Source organism: the organism of the source record quoted next, unplaced genomic scaffold, assembly GCF_019419815.1.
Source record: "Pyrus x bretschneideri cultivar Hongxiangsu unplaced genomic scaffold, Pyrus_bretschneideri_v1 Contig83, whole genome shotgun sequence".
NCBI classification, from domain to species: Eukaryota; Viridiplantae; Streptophyta; class Magnoliopsida; order Rosales; family Rosaceae; genus Pyrus; species Pyrus x bretschneideri.
The window spans coordinates 984,282-1,006,883 of NW_025999824.1; the positions used below are offsets into that span (position 1 = coordinate 984,282).

At 37.3% G+C, this 22,602-nt stretch overlaps 2 protein-coding genes across 2 annotated transcripts; both read left to right on the plus strand.

Moving 5' to 3' along the window:
• Window positions 1-386: 386 nt before the first annotated feature.
• Window positions 387-1,123, plus strand: LOC103931664 (agamous-like MADS-box protein AGL80). Its single transcript, XM_009341183.3, has one exon. It carries the CDS (start codon window positions 406-408, stop codon window positions 1,045-1,047), a length of 642 nt encoding a protein of 213 aa, XP_009339458.3. The 5' UTR covers window positions 387-405; the 3' UTR covers window positions 1,048-1,123.
• Window positions 1,124-16,911: 15,788 nt separating this feature from the next.
• On the plus strand, window positions 16,912-22,591 carry LOC103931663 (NADPH-dependent thioredoxin reductase 3). The gene is made up of 10 exons (XM_018643598.2): window positions 16,912-17,168; window positions 17,310-17,511; window positions 17,663-17,768; window positions 18,475-18,740; window positions 19,704-19,983; window positions 20,689-20,796; window positions 21,235-21,321; window positions 21,469-21,573; window positions 21,725-21,855; window positions 22,231-22,591. Exons 1-10 carry the CDS (start codon window positions 16,955-16,957, stop codon window positions 22,289-22,291), a joined length of 1,560 nt encoding a protein of 519 aa, XP_018499114.1. The 5' UTR covers window positions 16,912-16,954; the 3' UTR covers window positions 22,292-22,591.
• Window positions 22,592-22,602: the final 11 nt, after the last annotated feature.

Genomic DNA, 22,602 nt, shown 5'->3' on the forward strand with positions numbered 1-22,602 from the left:
TAAAGAGAAGCACATTAGCTCTGCCACGTCTGCTTATTTGATATAACATTAAGCATCAGTATTTGACGATCGTTATGCGTTGAGGTTTGTCGTTATTTCATCCGACACATTTAAGCATAAAATATGAAGCGGTGATCGAATTAACCTTCATTGATGTTGTTTCCAGAAAATTAACTAAATTATTATTATTATTATTATTATTATTATTATTATTATTTTAAAAGACCACTTCAAAATTAAATCAATTATTTTTTTTGCATAAAAATTGTAATGACCAAATTAACCCTACACCCTAGACAATCCTATTTGTTATAGCTTTGTGCTATAAATAGCCTTGGGTGGAACATGAAGCATAAGAGTTGGAAGTGGGAAAAAAGTGAATATATAGGAGGAGCATTATCAATCATGCCCAGGCGCAAAGTGAAACTTGCTTGGATAGTGAACGATAATGCTCGGAAAGCCACCTCCAAAAGAAGTAGAGAAAGCTTATTTAAAAAAATGCGTGAAATAACCACCTTATGTGATGTGCGTGGCTTCACCATTGTCTATGACCCGGCCACTGGTGAGCCTAGTACATGGCCTGAGCTCCCATTGCTCCAACAACTAATTGCAAGGTACCAAAGCATACCATTTCCCGAGCGGTTGGCGAAGATGACGGACCAGGAAACTTACCTCAAGGAGAAAGTAGCCAAACTTAAAGATCGAATCAACAAGATTCAAAGAGAGAACTTTGAGGTGGAGATGAATGATATCATGCACCAGATCACTCAAAATGGTAAGCCATTTCATACATTTGAAGATAGAGAGCTGACCAATTTGCTTTTGTTTACGGAGGAGAAGATGAAAGAGATTCAGAAACGGATCAAAACAATGGAGCCAGAAGTTAATGTTCCACCATCTGATGGTGGAGAAGAATTTAACATGACAGTTCCAGAGCATGGAGAGGACCGTCGAGAGTATCTCTTGAAGTATTTGGAATGGGCAAAAAGAAAGCTAGCAATGGAGAACGCTGCTGGAGCTAGTAGCAGTACAAAGCAGTTTCCATAACTGTTCGGAAGTGGCAACGGTGGAGTTGATGTTGGGATTTCGTAATCCTTGAATTGCAATGTTACTTTAAAGTTTAATAAAATAAGGGAAGAAAACACATTGATAAAATTCTCTAGCGGTGTATGGTGTCATTAGGTTTCTTCCCCACATTTTTTTTCGATTTCCCAATTCATGTATTAATGTACTTTAATGAATTGTTGCTATCGTTTCTTAGAATGTTATGCAATGTCTTACTTCCCTTATTAATTTTTAAGTATCATGCAATATCTATCCATTATCTAATATATATATATAGATAGTTATAGTTTTTTGTTTTTTGAACAAATGATATTATTTATACCGAAGAGGAGAGGGTGGGCTTAACCTCACAATGGGCTAGCAATAATGAGGTTCCAATTCGCCTTTGGTAAGAATTGAACCTAAGACATCTCATTTACAAGTAAAAAGAAATATTACGAGACTGTAGTCCTAATTAAGAATGTGATTATTAAAACTTATAAGTAGATGTGTTATTTTACTAGTACCCCATACTTTATTGATTGTACCCCACATACTTAATACATCCCATATTTACTTTTTAAATTAAAATAACACACCCTACGTATTTTTCGATATTACCCTCACACCTCACACTCTCATACACCCCACAATCATCAATTAGCCCCACATCAAACTCTTTATTTCAAAACAAAAAAATAATCCACATTTTAGAGACAAGAAAGATGAATTAAATTGTCGTATAAAATCTACATAGATCTTGCCATCTGATTTATACACACGTCCAAGTACCCTTTCAATTTTTCTTAAACGATCATGTTAAATTCTAAGAAGCCTGATGCACAAATTGTAGGGATTGTTCTTATAAGGTCATGTCAGTTGTGTAAACCGCTTTCTTGTTTGTATTTTTAGACTTGTAAAAGGAACACATTTGTTCGTTTAAAAACTCCTATCCGACATGCATCATTTTATGAAGGGAAATTTTATTTAAACCCATCTAACCTATTTCTACACTCAACTTACTCTTTGCACCCATTTGATTTTTAACTAAACTATTAATATCTCTTTAATCCCAAATTTAATACATAATATACCCCCATAAACCCAGTCAAGTAGTAGGCAGATGAGGCCATGGGAAGAACCCACAAGGGATGAACTGTAGAGACTAGTATCAAATGCAAATTCATCTTCAAGGTCTCAACAACTGCTTTCTATTGCTAATGATGCAACTGCAGAGGCGGAGGCACCGCCAACATTCTTTTTAGTGATTGGTAGTCAGCGAGTGTGGAAAATCGAAAAGGGATTGGTGGCCAGTCATGGGGAAGTGGATAGGGGTGTTTAAAGAGAATCATGACATTCTAGTTGTTGTCGTTGGTATGTGCTCGGTGCTTGGCGGCGAACTGGGAAGTAGAGATTAAGTTGCGCCATGAATTGCATACACAACGGAATTTGAGGAGAGATATGACCAGTAGCCATGAAAGTATCTCCACGAATATATCATCGTTGCTGGAGGAGAAGATCGGCAATTCTCCATCATCACCAGCCATAATATAGTAGAAAACGAATGGCTGAATATACTTCAAATCGTATGTATTGATCGTTAGGGTTACAATATATACACACACAGATATGCCATATCTCACAAGGAAAGGAAGAATACATATCCTACTTCGGCCAAATATAGAAGTCCTAATATATATGCAACTTAATGGTTTATATTAGACCAAATATAAAATGGAATTTTTTTTTTTTTCACCTCTTGAGAGCCTCCTAGTATCTGACTGAGAAGAGCGATGTTTATAGCTTTGGAGTGGTTATTTTGGTGTATTGAGGAAACAACTAAGCAAGATAATGTAAGGAAATCATGGTTTTCACTTCAAAACCGCAAGAAAAAAGCATAAGTTTGACTTTTCTCAGTTGTTTGCCAATTCAACTAGTTACTAGGTCCTTTCACACAGGACATTTTTCATCGTTGGATGCTTCCATTGTTGTTTTAGCCGGAAGGTAGGATTCTTTCGTTGTATTTGTTGAAAAAAATTACAGTAAAGTAACTTCTACACTCTAAAAATTTGAAATCAAATGAACAAAAAATTCAAAAATTGAGTCATACCTTGGTTGGAGGATTCAAAACTTAAAAATCACCATTCAAGTCACATCCCGGCCAGGGCCCCTACCACATCCCGGGCTCGACTCCACCATAGCACGATATTGTCCGCTTTGGGCCCCGACCACATTCTCACAGTTTTGGTTCTAGAGACTCACATGAGAACTTCCCAGTGGGTCACCCATCATGGGATGGCTCTCGCGCGAACTCGCTTAACTTCGGAGTTCCTACGGAACCCGAAGCCAATGAGTTCCCAAAATCGTGCTAGGTAAAGATGGGAATATACATATAAGGCTTACAAGATCCTCACCATTGGGCGATGTGGAATCTTACAATTCATTAATAAAAAAAAACTTATTTTTCTCTATGAGAGCTATTAGGTTTTTAGCCATAATGAACATAGAATAAACAAAGAGTGATCGTAGAGTTTAATTATAATGTTTGGGTTTATTGATAAATTTGAGTTTTATTATTAATTTCATTTTGTACTTAATAGTAATTATGCAATAGGGTAAAATAGACAATTAACATTTAAAATTTAAGTTGGGTATAAAAAGAGGTTAAATGGGTTTAAATAAAATTTCCATTTTATGAAAGATTATAACCCCTTTGAAAGGTTATATATCTAATGGCATTGTTTCCATTTTAGCCAGTCAAGAAACATTGAATTGGTTCATCATTAAACAACATTATTGTTAGCCAATTATGAGGCTAAATCCAATCATTCTCCTTACTACAAATAATATTTAAAATGTCACATCCAGGCCCGGGGCGGATCACTTCCCGGGCCCGCTCCACTACCGTAGCACGATATTATCCGCTTTGGGCTTACCATTCCCTCACGGTTTTGTTTTTGGGAACTCACAAGCAACTTCCCAGTGGGTCACCCATCATGGGATTGCTCTAGCCTCCTTTCTCGCTTAACTTCGGAGTTCCCACGGAACCCGAAGCCAGTGAGCTCCCAAAAGGCCTCGTGCTAGGTAAAGATGAGAATATACATATAAGGATCACTCCCCTGGGCGATGTGGGATGTCACAATCCACCCCCCTTAGGGGCCCGACGTCCTCGTCGGCACACACGTGGCCAGGGTTAGGCTCTGATAGCAAATTGTCACATCCCGACCCGGGACGGATCACTTCCCGGGCCCATCCCACCACCGTAGCACGATATTGTCCGCTTTGGGCTTACCATTCCCTCACGGTTTTGTTTTTGGGAACTCACGAGCAACTTCCCAGTGGGTCACCCATCATGGGATTGCTCTAGCCTCCTTTCTCGCTTAACTTCGGAGTTCCCACGGAACCCGAAGCCAGTGAGCTCCCAAAAGGCCTCGTGCTAGGTAAAGATGGGAATATACATATAAGGATCACTCCCCTGGGCAATGTGGGATGTCACATAAAACAACCACAATAATAATACATTTAATTATATTTATTTTTTTATTTTTTATTTTTTTTAACATTCTCCAATTTTCTTCCTATTTCTTGGATTTCAATTAAAGCAGAATTTTGCAGAAAGTCAACTTTATATTCCCGTCATTTAAATAATTTCTTGAATGCCAAACAAAACGAATGAACGGAGAGCCAAAACTTGATTTTATGTTCCGATAGTCAAAAATAATATTTCTTCATCAATGTGTTTGCTTTTTTTAGGATTTTGTTCTACAATTGAGAGTGGGAGTGGTGGTGAGGTCTTAAATAGTCATTTCATATTAGGGTTATAAATTATTTAGTAATAATTTTTTATGTAGGGTATATACAACAACATATGGGGTGTTTATACACAAAACCTAAATACATTCCAATAGGATTTGTCGATTTGGGATAGTTAATCCCTTTATAGCTTGTATTACTTATGAGGCAAGTAAAGGCCACCTGAGTATAAATTAAAGTATAAGTCCAAAGGGGAGAGTGTATAATTCACAACCATTGAGCTCTCTCTTTCTATCTGTCTTGTCGTCCCTCTCTTACCCTTACTCACTGAATCTTTTCTTCAATACGTTATTAGCACAAAGTGTGTCTCTGAAGGAGGGATCGATTCAAGAATGGTGTTTAATTATATACGTGTGGAAAGAAAAAAAAAAAAATCGAAACCCTAAATTGCGTACAAGCCGCTTCAAACCGCGCAAGCTGTCCAGTCTAGACCTAAGCTCATACCAAAATGACCCATCATATTTCTACTTGGTCATCTTTCTCAATCTGGGGGCCGCCCAATTCTTGCCGTTGTGCAGATGGTCGTCGTGATTCGACCACGTCTGATGACTTGGTTCATCGTTTCCCAAGGTGATGGTCATCCCTAACGTGTAGAGATCGAGAGATTCGATTAATCTCGTTGGATCTTGGACTAGTATCATCGAAGTCCCTATTTGCTGCTGTCGATCTCCACAAGGCCGGCCACGAGAACAACTTCATGATCAAAATCGCAATCAGCGACTGCCAAACGCAACCGAAATGCACCTCATAACTTCAGGATCAAAATCGCAATCAAAGATTGCCATGAAGCCCACCATCGTGGAGCCGATGCTCCAACACGTGAAACGCGACCAAAACGCACCCGTGCTTTGCCGGTGTCAATTTCCCTCCGGCATTGTTGTCACGCCCGCGAATAAGGATTATCACGAGCTAGGGTGTGAGCCATATCTTAGTTATATAAATAAATTCTACAACCAAGATATGGTGAAAAATAAAATAAAATAATTTGTAACGATTATGCAATACATCATATAACAAGATCTTACATAATAAGGATTAAGTTTACCACATATAAGTTATTAAATACGCAGCAGAACAACATTAGTGTACAAGTTACTTTACAATGAAAGTACCAACAAAGTAATAATTGGAATGAGTAATTCTTGCAAATACATAAAATATACGAATGAGATGTAAGAATGTACTCACTTCCTTCTTATTCCGCTAATACATACTAATAAGCATGCAAGTTTCAACATAAATCAAACTGATTAGTAACAAGAATAATATAATTATAATATCAACAATAAAGTAATAATCTTTAACAATAATATAAATGATAAACAATATGTTATCATTTCCTGTTTTTTATTGTTTTCAACTTATTTCCTCCCTCTTGTTTTCTTTCTTCCTTCGCCAATCCCCCTTTCCTTTTTTCTTCATGTCTCTCTTAAAAATTCTCTCTTTTATGCCTCTTTCTTCTACTCTAACACTTACGTTATTATTTTTAACACAACTATCCTTTTTCTTTTGAAGTGCTTCTCCTCTCTTTTCTACCAACCGACCCCTCTTCCTCACTCACTCTTTCTCCCTTTCTTCTTCACTCACATGTTGCTTCTCACTTTTTTCTTTTCGTTCTTTTCTTCTCACAGCTCCTTCTTCACCAATCCATCTCTCCGGGTGACATTGATGCATAACCCATTTTGGGTTTCACAAGTTTCCAACTTGGTGCCATAGAGCAGTTCTCTTGCCTATGGCTGCTTGATCGTAGAAGTCTTAGCCAAAACACCGTCGTCATTTGTCATAGCTGTGATGGTGACTGGACAAAATCAGTGGTTTTGCTGCTTGGTGATGATGTGGGGAGATGGAGAACTGTGTAGGCTATTTTGATGTGGCATGATGGCGATGAGACTTGTGGTGCGCAGGGAGTTTATGATGATAAGGTCTTCATGGTTTTATTTTGTAGAAGTTTTGGACGAGAGGGTTGAGAGAATTTGGTAATGGTGTGCTTGATACATCACGTGATGACCATATTACTGCTTTCTTCTCCTTTTGATTCATGCATGGTTAATCGGTGTGCCGATTTGGAGGATCTGGATGCATGTAGGGTTGGGCTCGCAAAACTGAAAATCGAAAAGAAAAAAAAAACAAAAAAACAAATCATTGACCAAATTGAAATAAAAAAAAAATCAAACTAAAATTAATAAAATCAAATTAAACTGAAAGCTATTGGTTCAGTTTCGATTTTAAAAGTTTGAACACTGAACTAAATGAATTATAAATTTATTTATTTATTTACTTACTTGGGTTGGGTTGGGTATTCATTTTCTAAGTCCAATTCCAAGTATTAGCCTAATTTCAACACGAACCTACATAAGCCCAACTTCAAACCCAAACATGTTAAAAAATATACTCTTGGCCCTCTTCCTTTTCTCTCCATCTCTCTGCAACTTCTCCTTCTCTCTGCGTGCCCAATTGAAAATGGGCATGTGGTTATAAAATTCATCTCTCCTTTCCTCTTCCTAGTCTGTGGATGAGCAGGTCCCTTTTTCTTCTTTTGAGTTTTAAACTTCAATGTGCAGAGACGGTGGTACGTCTTTTTCTTTGCTTTTGGTGTTGAATTCTTTCTTGCTACTGGTCCTGGTTTGCACTTGGAATTGCAGCTACAAGTCATCTCCAACACTTCTTACGTACAAGTCGTCTCCAATTTTTAGATTTTATTTACATTATTATTTTTTTCTAAAAATCAATTTTCATGTTTTAATTAAAAACCAACGAGAATGAACTAAACCAAAAAATCGAAGAAAGCCGAACCTAACCAAGCTGAATAATAATTTTTGTTTGGTTTTTTTTTATTTTTTTATTTTTATAATAGCAAAAAACTGAACCGAACGTGGCCTGACCAGTAAACACCCAGACCAAGCCCAATGTTCCTTGTTGTCGCGATGGGCTGTTGTGCCCCTCGGAGGGAGGGGACAGCCTGTTTTTGGAGACTTTTTCTCGGGCAGATTTTTACCCAGGCCTTGATGAAGTTTGTTGTGAGCTTGGTAGCCTCCCCGCTCACATGAACATAATTTATTGGGTTTGTACGTGATAGATGAATTGTGGAAATTGTTATTGGCACCTTAAAATTCTCATTATACATTCTAAATTTTATATATTTAGAAAGAAAAATGTACTTGTGAGAAGTACAAAAATGAATTTTTTTGAGTGCCAATAACATTCCCTAAATTGTTTATGTTTTTTAAATTCACACACACACACACATATACTAGCCTCTTTGCATGCACTCACATGCATGCAAGAGGCCTTTTTTATTATCACGGGCGCTACACACCCTAACGATCTTTTATATATGTCCAAACCACATGTTTGGCAAGCGTCTTATTTTTGAATTAAGGGATCAACTTTTATTACCCAAAGTATGAAATGATCCTGTTGCATTGTGAGAATGTTTGAAAATAGTTGTACCTACATATACAAACACACTAATTGTATACAATCTCTACCAACATGTATATGCATCTAGACAAATTATTAACACAAAAGAATGGTTAAACATACAACAAACCATGGAAGAGAAACAAGAGAGAATAAAAGTAAGACTATTTTAAGTCACTATGTATGTTGTAAGTCTTTACTTCTTAGTATCCTCTTAGCTTTTGTGAACTCTGTTTCTGCAAAGTAATTTAGTAATCAAACTTTCAGCAATACAACTAAAGTTGAAATTTAAAATGATTAAGTAATGGAATCATTAAACGAAACCTAACACTAATACTCTAAAAGTATCGTGATAGCCCCTAAATCAAAGAAAAAACATTTTAAATTGATTAAAACAGCTAGCACACCTTAAAAACAAATAAAACCTAAATATTTGTTTTATACTGCTCCTTCAAATGGTGAGTATATTACATCATTTTGCCCCTTCTATTAAAACATGTTTTAGATATTTGTGGATATCAAATTATACCTGTGATCCCTCATGCTAACTGACAAATAGATCCCCCCCCCCCCCCCCCCCCACCCCTCTCCTTGATTTAGCCTCCGCTGGTATAAGCTGCAAAAAGGACAAAACGGAATTGGATTTCAACTCTTAAGGAATGAAGGTTAGATACCTTTGATTGGGTTGTATTTCTAGTTGAAATGGGATGGTGATAAAACTCCCGAAATGCAATCCAGGCCATTCCCTTTCCGACTGGACTGACTCGGGAAAGGGACAATCTCATCCAGAGGATGTCGCACAACCACTTATTCGTATTAAAACATGCATAAATATATATATATATATATAGAGAGAGAGAGAGAGAGAGAGAGAGAGAGCATTTTAATACCAATCGTTCAGGAAAACTGACGCAAGAAACGGAAGATTTCATTCGAAGTGGTGCTGTAGTGCAGTTGGTTTGGCGAAGTAGTGGAGAAAGGAATGGTTTCATGTTTTTTAATCAGGAGGAAAATCGGTTCTTTCGCGAAGTGGTAGTATAGTGCAGTTGGAGGTTCATCACGTATCCATCCCTTATTTTTTCCCTTATTTTTTTTTTTTTTTTTTTTTGGGTTCGCTTGTTTACTTTTCCAAGAATTTACTTTTTAATTTCTAGTTTTTCAAATTTTTATGATCAAAGTATCCCTGGGAATTTGTTTTCATTATTTTCGGCCAGCTTTTGAATTTTTTGGTTGATGAGCTTTTTAGTTCAATTATTTTTTATGAAACCTTGAGACACCAAACTTGACTTCTGGCTGTCTAATATTAGAGATTAGAGATGTATGAAAGTTTTGTATTGTGAAGTAGTTCATCCTTAAGCTCGAACATTGAGTTCTATAGCATGCCGTAAATATTTTATCTCCAAAATGCGCACCACTCATGTAATGAGGTCACTTAATCTCCATGATTGATTAAATTTGTTAGACCATCCATGTCAACATCTATTGCTTTGGAGGACCTATAACCGTAACATTGATTCCATGCATACCAGAATGTCAAATTTAAACAAACTTGACTTGACCATTTTGGAGGTATTTGGTTAACTTAATTGGGTACAAGCATGAAGATCCACCTAACTGCCATGAACCTAACAGCTAGGATTGATGTTGTTACTGTTGACTTGTGTGATATTTCCTTTAATTCTAGGATTCCTATAATATTGGGTTTCCTAGTTTAGGTTGAAAATTGATTGTAATTATTCTTTCCTTATTGTAATAGGATTGTACATGATTATATGTACCTCAGAATGAGAAGAATACAATTGACACATTCAAAGCATTCTCTTCTTGGTATTAGAATCAGGTTGTAAAAAAGGAAAGAAAGTTCGAACCCTAACAAGGTTTGTTATTGTGCCGTACCTAGCACCACTGTGGTGCTTCCGACGAACAGCGAGCAACATGAAGTTGTTGCTGCGTCTCGATCTTCTGCCCCGAATTCCGTTGAGCAACGTGTGTTGTTGTTGCCTCGAGTACCTTTGCCGCTGCACATGTTTCCTGTTCTTCGTGAAAGATGTCTGCCAAGAACAACCAAATCATTTCTGCTACCACTTCGGTCGTGATTCAGCTGGATAATTCAAGCTTCAACATTGGGATGTTTTTGGATGAGAAAAACTATGATTTATGGGCTCTTCTTATTTAAATTCATATTACTGGAAGGAAGAAGATGGGATATCTTCGTGGGGCCATTAAGGCCCCTGCAAAAGATGATCCTAAATATGATGATTGGTTCTCTGAAGATCAAAGAATTAAGAGTTGGCTATTGTTGGCAATGAAGCTGGAGATCATAAAACATTATATTCGATTGTTAACTTCTAAAGAGATCTAGGATGCTCTTAAGACTGCTTATTTTGATGAGAATGATGAGGCTAGAAGTTATTCATTAAATCAGAAAACTTCACATCCCAAGCAAAATAAGCTGCATTTAGCTAGTTACTTTGGAGAATTGACAGAGATTTTCCAGGAATTAGACACTTTGACAAAGTGGCCATGGCATGTGAAAAAGATGTTCTGATAAGGTTGTATTTGTTTCTTGGTGGACTTAATGGTGGGTATGATCAGGTTCGTGGAGAAATACTGCACAAAGACTCACCATTTAGACTTCAGGCCGCTTATGCGTATGTCATTCGTGAAGCAAATCGCAAGGAAGCTATGACGAGGGAGGGCCAAAGCTCATATACGACTACAATAGCAGCCAAGGCCCGCGGCCCCTTCAACCACACCGACCGATGTGGGTTCGAGCATAAAAGTGGGCAGCCAAGAACTGGCCAACCCGGTCGTGATCATCCTTAGGGTAAATGTCCCCATTGTGGTATGACAGGACATTCCAAAAATCGGTGCTTTGAGCTGATTGGGTCTCCCAAGAATTGGGATAAGACACGTGACCATCGCTTCAATAAACCTCAAGCTTCGGTTGCTAAAACCATGGATGATTTAGAGGATGTAGCAAGTAAACATCAACTTTGATTGCTACGGGCGATACCTATGGTAAGGCATTTAATGTCTTCACTTCTGTTATGAATAATACATGGATAATTGATTCTGGAGCTACTGAGCATATGACTTGTGATTCTAGACAGGTTCCCTCACTAAAAAACTCTACCCACACCGAGGTTAATATGGCTAATCGTGATGTAGCCCCAGTCATTGGGGACAACATGCTTTCTTTTTTTGATAACATGAAACTTGATACTGTTCTTGTGGTTCCCTCCTTGAATTATAATTTATTATCGGTTGCCCAAATAACTCTTGCCTTACATTGTTTGGTGGTGTTTTAGCACTTGTTAGAAATGGTTCATGCTTCTTTTATTGAGGCACGTCTCCCTTTGTATTATTGGGGTGAGGCCCTCACTTCGGCTGCCTATCTTATTAATCAACTTTCCTCTTGTACCCTCGAGTTTCAGACACTATTTCAGACTCTTATGTCTCTACTCAACTCCTCGCCAATCTCAAACCTTTCCTTTTGAGTTCTCGGCTAAGTGGCTTTTGTCCGTGTGCATCCTTCACAATGGCAAAACAAACTTGAACCTTAAGCTCTTCAATATGTGTTTATGGGGTATACTACTACTCAGAAGGGCTATCGGTGCTATCACCCTCCTATTAAGAAAATGTTTTTCATTGCCGATGCCATTTTTCATGAAACAGATATGTATTTTGGTTCCTTTGAGTCCTCACTTCAGGGGGAGTTTTAAGGCGATGAAGTTCGTATATTTGACTATGGAACCGAGCAGCAAGCTATAGTGCAGCCACTCACCACCGAACGGTAGACCACTCCTTAGCAGCCTACCGTCGAGCAGCAAGCTACAGTGCAGCAGCTGGTCGCTAAGCAACATGCCACTGTGCAGCAGCCTACCACTAAACCTGTGTCAACTGCACAACAACTAAGTTTTGAACAAGTTATTGCACAGCAGCTTCCTGCCGAGTCTGAGATAGCAGGAGACATGGCTCATTCGACCTCATTGCAGGTGGAACCTACGGTTGTAAAAGAAACAGTACATGCCGACTCGTCTCTTAGTGTTTCTCATAACCAATTGTCTTCTACGTCAAATGGACCACTGCCCCATAGTCTTCTGGAAATAATTAATCAAGGTATTCCTAAACCCACTTATGAGGCAGACCTTAAGTCTAACACTAAGTATTCAGAGAGCGAACCAACCCATAACTCAAGAGTGAGGTACTTATTAAACAACTACATGTCCACCTGTCATCTGTCTGAATCAAATAAGTCGTTTGTGAATCAATTGTTTACTGTATATATATCCTTAATAGTGTGCAGGAAGCCTTAGCCGATCCTAGATGGAAAAAGCAATGAATGAGTAACTAAGGTCATTGAAGAATAATGCTACCTAGGAACTATTAGACTTGCCAGCGGGAAAGAACTTGTGGGTTGTAAATAGGTTTATATAATGAAATACAAAGCAACTAGAACGGTTGATTGGTTTAAAGCAAGACTAGTAGCAAAGGGGTACATTCATAAGTATGTCATAGATTACACAAACACCTTTGCGGCAGTAGCCAAGATCAATATTGTCGGAGTTCTTTTGTCCATGGTAACGAACCTAGATTGGCCACTTCAACAGTTCGACGTCAAAAATGCATTCCTACATGGAGATTTAATTGAAGAGATTTATATGGAGCTTCCACCAGGATGTATCGGAACAAACTTGAACAAGGGTAAGATTTGTAAGCTAAAGAAGTCACTATATGGATTAAAGCAGTCACCAAGGGCATGGTTCGGCAGGTTCACTAAATCAATGAAGGCTTTCGGGTATAGCCAGAGCAATTGGGATCACATCCTGTTATTGAAGTGAAAGAATAAAAAGGTTACAACACTCATTGTATATGTGGATGAGATGGTGGTTATTGGGAATGACCCTGTGGAACAATCGGCTCTAAAGAAGTATTTGTCTACGAAGTTCGAAATGAAAGATCTTGGATCTCTGAAATACTTTCTTGAAATTGAGGTATCAAGAGGCAAGTTTGGGATATTCTTATCCCAAATAAAGTATATCATTGATTTGTTGAAGGAAACTGGGATGTCAACTTGTAAATTTGTAGCAACTATGTTGGCTGAAGGAACGAAGTTGAGCCTCAACAAGAATCAAGTGCCGGTAAACAAAGGAAGAAATCAAAGGTTAGATGGGAGATTGATGTATTTGGCATATACAAGACCTGATCTTGCTCATGCCTTGCACTTAGTCAATCAATACATGCATGATCCGAGAGAACAACATATGAGTACGGTGATAAGGATATTGTGTTACTTGAAGGGAAGTCCAGGTAAAGGAATTCTGTTTAAGAAAAATGAGCATTTCATAATCGAAGGGTATACTGATGTCAACTGGGCGGGTTCGGTAAATGATCGACGCTCAACATCAGGATATTTCACTTTTTTTTTTTTTTTTTTTAAGTAAACCATCAGGATATTTCACTTTTGTTGGTGGTAATCTAGTAACATAGAGAAGTAAAAAGTAGAATGTAGTAGCTCGTTCAAGTGCAGAAACGAAATATAGAGGTATATGGGTCTTGGTATTTGTGAACTCTTGTGGCTTAAGTTTCTATTACGAGATTTGGGGGTCAACCATAGTGTGCCGATGAAGTTATTTTGTGACAACAAAGCTGCTAGGGATATCACTTATAATCCGGTACAACATGAAAGGATGAAGCATGTGGAGCTTGATAGGTTCTTCATTAAAGATAAATTGGAGAACAAAATAATTGAATTGCCCCTGATTAGGACCGAGGATCAAGTGGCTGATATACTCACAAAGGCTGGTTTGAGTCACAAGTTGTCAAACTTCTTGGACAAGTTGGGCATGTGCGACATATACGTACCAACTTAAAGAGGAGTGTTAACTTGTTTGATATTTCCCATTAATTCTAGGATTCTTATAATATTGGGTTTCCTAGTTTAGGTTGTAAATTGATTGTAATTGTTCTTTCCTTATTGTTGTAGGATTATACATGATTATATATACCTCAGAATGAGAAGAATACAATTAACACATTCAAAGCATTCTCTTCTTGCATCCAACGAAGTTGACAAAGCACTCAGTATGATCTTTATCAGGAAACATATACATGATGCCTACAGATGGAATACCTTGTGGAAGAGGACTCTTATGCTCCCTGGCAAGGCTTGACCCATTTTTTGCCCACCAAGTGCTTATACAACTATCGTAGGCAAGGCACGATTGACTTATTCTTCGATTTCGAGACTTTAAGTTTGTAGACGAGTACAATTCTGAAGTCCGTCGAATTCAATTTCGTACTCAAATTTGTAATGAGGTGTTAATTGATAGGGATTTTTTTTTTTTTAAGACTTTCTCCACTTGCAACGGCAACATCAAGCATAGAACTTTCAAAAATATTTGGATTTGATATTTGTCTATTAGTAGCTGAAAAAAGAATAACCAACTCTTGATGAAAAACTATCAGTTCAAATGCTATTCTATGTACATTGAGGCCCAAAAGTTTAATGAGAGGTAAAATGGGTAATTTCAAGCAATAGTGAGAGAAAAATAGATCCAAAATGAAATCATACACAACTTGAGCTTTGGATGGGTTGGTCGGGTTGCATTTCAACTTGTTTGTCAATCCAATATGTTCAGGGTGACACTATCCATTTTCATCCAAGAAATTGGGTAAATCAACCTACCTAAACCATTCTAAGGGGGTTAGGTTGGGTGGTTTCACAGGTTGTGTTTATTTACTTAATTTGTTATTCCTAAAGAGAGTATAAGTGACAAATAATCTAAAGGCTAAATATCCAAAATGGTCCCTGAGATTTTCATAATCAAATAGAAATGGTCCATGAGATTTAAAATCAATAGAAATGGTCGCTGAGATTGTCCACCATCCATGATTTTAGTCATTTCGTTAAAAACTCTTTGGGCAATTTTCAAAGTTTCGTAACTCAATCAATTTTTAATCAAATTCGACCCATAATATATCAAAATGAATATAGGAAAGTGTACAACAAGATTATACCTATTTGGAAGCCCAATGTTTGTTGGAGATGGCCAGAAAATAGCCTGAAAGACGACTGGTTCACGGGAAAAATAGAAAACTCGCTGGAAACTGGGTAAACTTTAAACGTTTATAACTTCTTTAATACCCAACAAAATTGAGTGATTCAAAAACGAAAATCATACTTCTCAATGAGAAGAAGATAATGGTACATTTTTCAATGGCTAACTCGCCTTGATTTGGCCGAAAAACGGCTCGAAAGTGGGATTTTTATCAAAACGTAAATTATTAAAATTTATCCTAACCCAGTAGACTGGCCACCCCTATAAACAACCATTGAATTTAGGGGATATAAAATGGGTAATATTATACTATAGATGCCTAAATCCATGAGTTGTTTATGATTCATTTGATGGATAAGGATCATCTCTAGATGAGGATCCTAAAGATACTCATATTTTCATTAAGTATTATTTTTGTTTAATTTTATATAAAAAATTAAAAATAATTTTTGATCGCACGATGTACTATAAATGATTAACATGTGAAAATTACTAAGATCTTTAGATTCGGATGGGATCCAAATAATCATTTGATGAGATGAGCGAAAAAGACTCACCAAAGATGACATCTTCATGTACCGCGCAATTATCGAGGTTAACGAGTGTCGTTTGGAACTTGGGATACAACTCAACTTGGTTGTACAAATGTGCCAATACACTTGCCTCGTTGGAGCTTCAACTCTACTCGCTCCATTTTTACACATGTTGTAAAATGTTGATGGGTTTGTTAAAAAATAATGCTCATGGTACTTTGCATAAATTCACCGCTTTAATTTAAATATTTGAAGGAAAACTTTTTTTTTATTTTTGACGGATGAATGTCAAGTATGAAATGCTACATTATTCATGTGATCTAATATCGTAATAGACAGAGTGTTGATATTTTACACGTGTTTTTGGTTTGCAACTTTCTTTGCACTCCATGGTGAGATTTTACAACTCAGCTTGAAAAAACACTCGTGCCAGTGCCACCATGTCTACGGTCAGAGCGGTTGACTATTACCCTCATTTCTTCGTTCTCATTGTATTTTAGTTGTTGATGATTATGTACCTATTTATATTTGAGTATTAATAATATCAGTCTTGTTCCAAAAGAAAAAAAATTGTGTAATCCATTAACATGTCTAGTGCTGCTGGAAGCATTTCCATCAATCAAGAAATACATCCAGCTGAAGACTTACTGATTTCGATGGATATGCAAATTTGTGTAAATATCAATGGAAAAACTTTAAGAACCGTCAAACATTGATTTGAAAGAAATATAAAAGTTTCTCCAGTAATTAACATATGTGTCAAAAATATTAACAATATTTGTCGATTTTAGCTTGAACTTAAAAGTTTCTCTGATATGAGGTGAACTTTAGACTCCACACCATTTCCATATCTTCCGGTAATTTTTAGGATATTTTCATGAAAATATTGACAGAAATTTTAAACATTGGTTATTACTAAAATTGAAAAAAAGAAGCGCGTGGATGGTTCTAGCAGGCGAGCGAGTAAGGATAACCCTGAGCTGCCCCGCCACAGCTCCCAAAAAACAAAAACAGAATCGGGAGGAAGCAATCGAAAGCATATAACAGCAAGTCCGTTGGAATTTGTAAGGTCTCAAACAAATGGCCGCGGGTGTAAAGATAGGAACCGGCTTCCCACCCGTTCCGACTCACCGAGTCACAACCACCATGTCCTCCCTCCTCCCTCCGCCTCCTCACCACACCCTCTTCTTCCTCCGCGCCTCCCTCCCCTCCCGCCGCCCGCCACCCTCCCTCGGTCTCCGCTCCCGCTCCCGCCCCCTCCGAGCTTCCTCCGAGTCCCCCCCTGCCTCCCCAGGTCCCCTCAACTCTCTCTCTCTCTCTCTCTAGAAGTTCAGTTTGCTGTGTTTGTTTGTGGTTGATTTTTCAATTTGTTAGTTGTAGTTGTGTACAAATTGATGATTGAGTAAAGATGGAAGTTTATTGGTTTCGTGCACAGAAAATGCAATCGAGAATGTAGTGATAATTGGGTCAGGTCCGGCTGGATTCACGGCGGCAATATACGCAGCTCGAGCGAATTTGAAGCCGCTGGTGTTCGAGGGGTACCAATCCGGTCCGGGAGGACAGTTGATGACCACTACTGAAGTTGAGAACTTCCCGGGATTCCCAGAAGGGATTACTGGTCCGGATTTAATGGAGAGGTAAATCGAGCTAGTGTGAAGTATGACTGCGTTTGACTTGATTTGAATTCCCAATTGTCCAATTGTCTGTGTGGGACTAATTAAGGAAGCTGCAATGTCAACTGGAATGGGGATGAAGAAGCTCAGCATTGTTTGTTTGTGTGTTGTGTAGGATGCGGAAACAAGCGGAGCGGTGGGGAGCAGAGTTGTACCAAGAAGATGTTGAGTCTATTGATGTCAAAACTAGACCTTTTACTGTCGAGAGCAGTGAACGTAAGGTGATATATTGTTTTGCACAAGTTCTGTTCTTAGGCATTTGTAACTTTCAAATGCTTGTACAATACTACACTTTTCACTGATTTTAATTGGCTTCTTTTGAACTTCTTGAGATGGTCTTTCTGCGGTGTCAAAAGTGATACTAATTGCTAGATGAATGTGATTTTTCCTAAAAGAACCTAGATTTAAATTGAATTCGTTTAATTTCACTTACAATTCAAGCTATGAATGTCATTCATTTTATAGAAGGGACAATGGGCCTAAAATAATGCATGCATGCCTAAAGAAGTATGTTCTGATTCTTCTGAAAAAAAAAAAGTGTGTAAAATTTTTGATAGCATGTTATATATAACATGCATTTAAGGACAGCTTCAAATATGGACAGCTGTGATGGGTATTGGCTGAACAATGCACATGTTTATTGATCAACGGCTGATAGATCAGCTTCCATATTTTCATTCAGTCCGCTAGATTGGTTGATAGATAGATAGGATTTATAAGTTCCGAAGTTTTATCAGTATTATTGGATACAGCTTTTCATGACTTTATTGATTTCATAACTTTGGCCCTTAGATTCTTTTTTTCTTTGTCTCTAATTTACAATGTGTCTCTTTCCACTATGGTAACCTGCACATTTTGATTGTGTGCTGAATGATAATCATTTGTTCTACTTATTATCTGGTTCTTAATTTTGCATTTTCATTTCAGGTTAAGTGCAACAGTCTAATTTTTGCCACAGGAGCTACTGCAAAACGGCTCAGGATTCCCCGTGAAGATGAATTTTGGAGTAGGGGAATTAGTGCTTGTGCAATTTGTGATGGAGCATCACCATTGTTTAAGGGCCAAGTTCTTGCTGTGGTTGGAGGGGGTGATACAGCTACAGAGGAAGCTTTATACCTCACGAAATATGCTCGTCATATTCATCTACTTGTGCGTAGAGATCAACTAAGGGCTTCTAGAGCAATGCAAGACAGGTTAGTGTTAACTAAACTTTTCTTAACATTGATATTCTGATGTTATGGGAAATCATCTAAATTCCACTTGTATGGTTGGTCACTGCGAATTACTTAGACATGTGTGCACACCACTAATATATTAAAGTGAGTTGTTTGTTTGTTGTGCTTCCTTTCTCATCTAATTACATTTCTTTTCCTCTGTGTCTTGTGTCTGATGGTTGAATATGTATCGTAGTAACCATTTTAATAAAATTCTAGTTTTTTCATCCAGGAACATTATATTTGTTCATTCAAATTTAAGCGGAGCGGAATTTTTCTTAAATTACATACTCATCAATATTTTGATTGTCCCTCTACTTCCATATGCACATTGGTACTTTTCACAAGAAAAAGAAATGTGTTGAATAATTAGTGAGTGTAATGTAGTTTACCATCTCAAGTGCTATCTGTCTGATGATAAAATGCCTGTGATAGGTCTAATCAGTTGAGGTAGTTTCTAATAGTTTTGGAAAAGGGCCTGAAGATCTGTTTATGAAAGTTGTTATTCATTTATTCTTGTTATAAGCTTTTTTCTTCTGTTTCCATCAAGCTTGTTTACATCTATTTTCTTTTTGATTTAGGAAATAATTCATGTTAGAACAGAGCTGTTTTTTTGTTCAGGAGTAGAAAAGAAATGCTTTATAATTTTCAATAATTCATGTCGAAAATTTTCCATTGTAGCTGTGTATTATCTACACAATGCCAATATTTTATAGCTCAGCCGCAATGGGATGTGCAGTTATTAGCAGTAGCATGGTCATTGTTCTTTTAGGCCATTCCTCAATGCTTAGCCATGGCCAAAAGTTCATCTCAGGATACTTATTTTTGTTTTATAGATTCTGATTGGCTGGCTTGGTGATGATGGAGTTAACACTAATGTATGTGTGAGTTTTCAACTCCCTAAATGTTTGTTTAACAGGTTGCTTATCGCGAATGTTTCAGAGTGTACAACAATCCAAATATCACCTTGCACTTCAACACAGAGGCTGTGGACATCATTAGCAATACGAAGGGGCAGATGTCTGGAATTTTAATTCGAAAACTTGATAGTGGGGAGGAATCCGTGATTGAAGCAAAGGGGTTATTTTATGGTATTGGTCATTCGCCAAATAGCCGGTTGTTGGAAGGCCAAGTTGAACTTGACAGCTCTGGCTATGTCTTAGTAGAGGAGGGCACTGCAAAAACTTCAGTTGAAGGTGTATTCGCCGCTGGAGATGTACAGGTAATCCGACCAAAACTTAACCTTTTTATATTTATACAATTTGTAAAATCGCTCTGGACCTTTCAGGACCTATGTTTTCTGTATGCCTCACTTTAGGCTGTAGCTTCATTGTACATACAGATATTGTACTTTAAGGTCAATGATGACAAACTGAAATCAGTATATATAATTTGGTTGTTGGATATACTGAAGAATTTAGTAGAACTTGTAGGATCAATCGGGAAATATGCTATAACTTGACTGAAACTGGTGCATGCTACAATGTGCTTTAACTTTTAGTGTGTATGCTATAATTCTGATAGTATGAAATTCATGAAGAAACATAGTGATTGAGTTTCACCAGAAATTCCATATGTTGGCTGTTATATTCATTTTAGAACTGTGACCAGCATCATGAAAGGTGATGCCTACCTATTATGTGTTCTTTAACAACAAAAAAGTTATGAATTATTAAGCGCATCAGTTAGGCGTGTTTGAAAGGGTGTTTTTTCTCCATTGGGTTCATTTGTGCTGCATTACATCCACTGTACATGCTTGGCATGAAGCAATTATATAGCTATTCAAATTGAAACCCGTGGTCTGCAGTCCAAGAAAAGAAAAAAAAAAGAAAAAAGATCAAACCTATTTTTGTCACGCAAATTTGTTATATATTTGCAAAACTCATCAATTATACTATTTGTAATCCCTTGTCCTGTACCTGAATAGGACCATGAATGGAGGCAAGCCGTAACTGCAGCAGGGTCCGGATGCATTGCCGCTTTATCAGTTGAGAGATATCTTGTGGGCAAGGATCTCATTATTGAGTTTCACCAGGTAGATAACTTGTATTGAAGTTTAACTTTATCTTTTCCATGTTTTATCTGCTGGATGATGTTACTGTGTTCAGAGGTATGTATATGACACTCATACTATTAGACCTTTACTTGCTTAATGTCGTCTGGCTGTAATATAAATTTCTGATTAAACATCATCATTTTCATTTAAATTATTGTATGATTAAAAAGTCCACTGCACAATTCCATGTCTACTTAATTTCTTCCACCATTGTTTTTAGCAATTATACATATATTACTGAAATTAATTGTGACATTATCGCCCAAAATAAAGATTGACTAAAACTGTGTTGCTTTTATTTTTTCCTGCTGAGGAATTAATCCAATAACTCTTTATTTTCTTGGGAAATTCAATTGTAATAGTCTTTGATATCAGTGTTCATGAAAACCATCCTTCTCATCTATTTACATTTGACAGCCCGTTACTGAAGAGGCTAAGAAGGAACCCTCAAGCAGGGATGTTCAAGAAGGGTTTGACATTACTCTTACAAAGCACCGTGGCCAGGCATGTGATCTTTTGCCTATTTGCTAGCATGATCTGATGAGTTCACATATTATCTAATGGAAAGAGTTTTATTTATTTATTGTAGAACTTTTAGTAGTTATATTCCGAGTTCAAGTTATAATGACTTTTCTTGTCTTTGCATTTCAGTATGCCCTACGAAAATTGTATCATGAAAGTCCAAGGCTTATATGTGTATTATATACAGCACCAACATGTGGCCCATGTAGGACTTTGAAGCCAATTCTTAGTACGGTAAGTTCTGTAGTTCAGTTCTTGGTGGTGCACTTTTACTTGGGAAAGAGAAGTTTGTCTGCCCTTTAACATTTTCAGTGACAGCATGTCTGTCATTGATTCACCAAATATCTCACTAATTGAGGATGTGCTTTACTTTGTCTAATGTCAGGTGATAGATGAATTCGACCATAATGTACATTTTGTTGAAATTGATATTGAGGAAGATCCGGAAGTAGCAGAAGCAGCTGGAATTATGGGTACACCATGTGTTCAGTTCTTCAAAAATAAGGAAATGATCAGGTTGGTCAAAAATTTTGTTCATGCATGCATATTGTTGTATGGTCTTCTTGTTTAGGCCATGGAGTTCTTGCTACCTACCATTGCTTTAATTTTCTTATAGTTTGCATAAACTGATTTCTTATTTCCTGTAGTGATTTTTCGGTTGTATGAGGTATGAAGTGTTTTATATGCCTATCTTCTTTTATTTCGCTTTAATCCCGAGATTTGGAAGATTTGAAAATGAGAATTTCTGTTTAGTGGAAAGGCATGACTGTTACCTTTGCTAGGTGACAGCTTATGTTCAGGCCCTTCTCAATATTCATGTTGCCACATATAATTTGCATCTACATGGTTTCTGGATGTTCGTGACCCTAATTGTTCGATGCTTGTTTGTAGGACTGTATCGGGGGTCAAAATGAAAAGCGAGTATAGACAATTTATTCAAGCAAACAAATGAGAAGGTTCAAGATTCTAGTTTGCCTGATGTCCTCATTTTGTGGTGCAATTTTGTTCTTCACAAACAGGCTAGTTGAGTAAGGCCTTCATTTTACACAGTATTGTAGCTTGTATTGATCAACTACATTGTAGATTACCATACATGCCGAGTTGCCAATGCATCGTTACGGAATTTGATTTTCCGATCTTGTATTTCCATCCATTGTAATCTTAGTAGGGTTTAGCATCTTTTACATTACGAAGTATGAACTCACAAGTCCCATCTTTCAATTTCTCAATGCGAAATTGCTCTTTTGGCTAATATTTATTTTC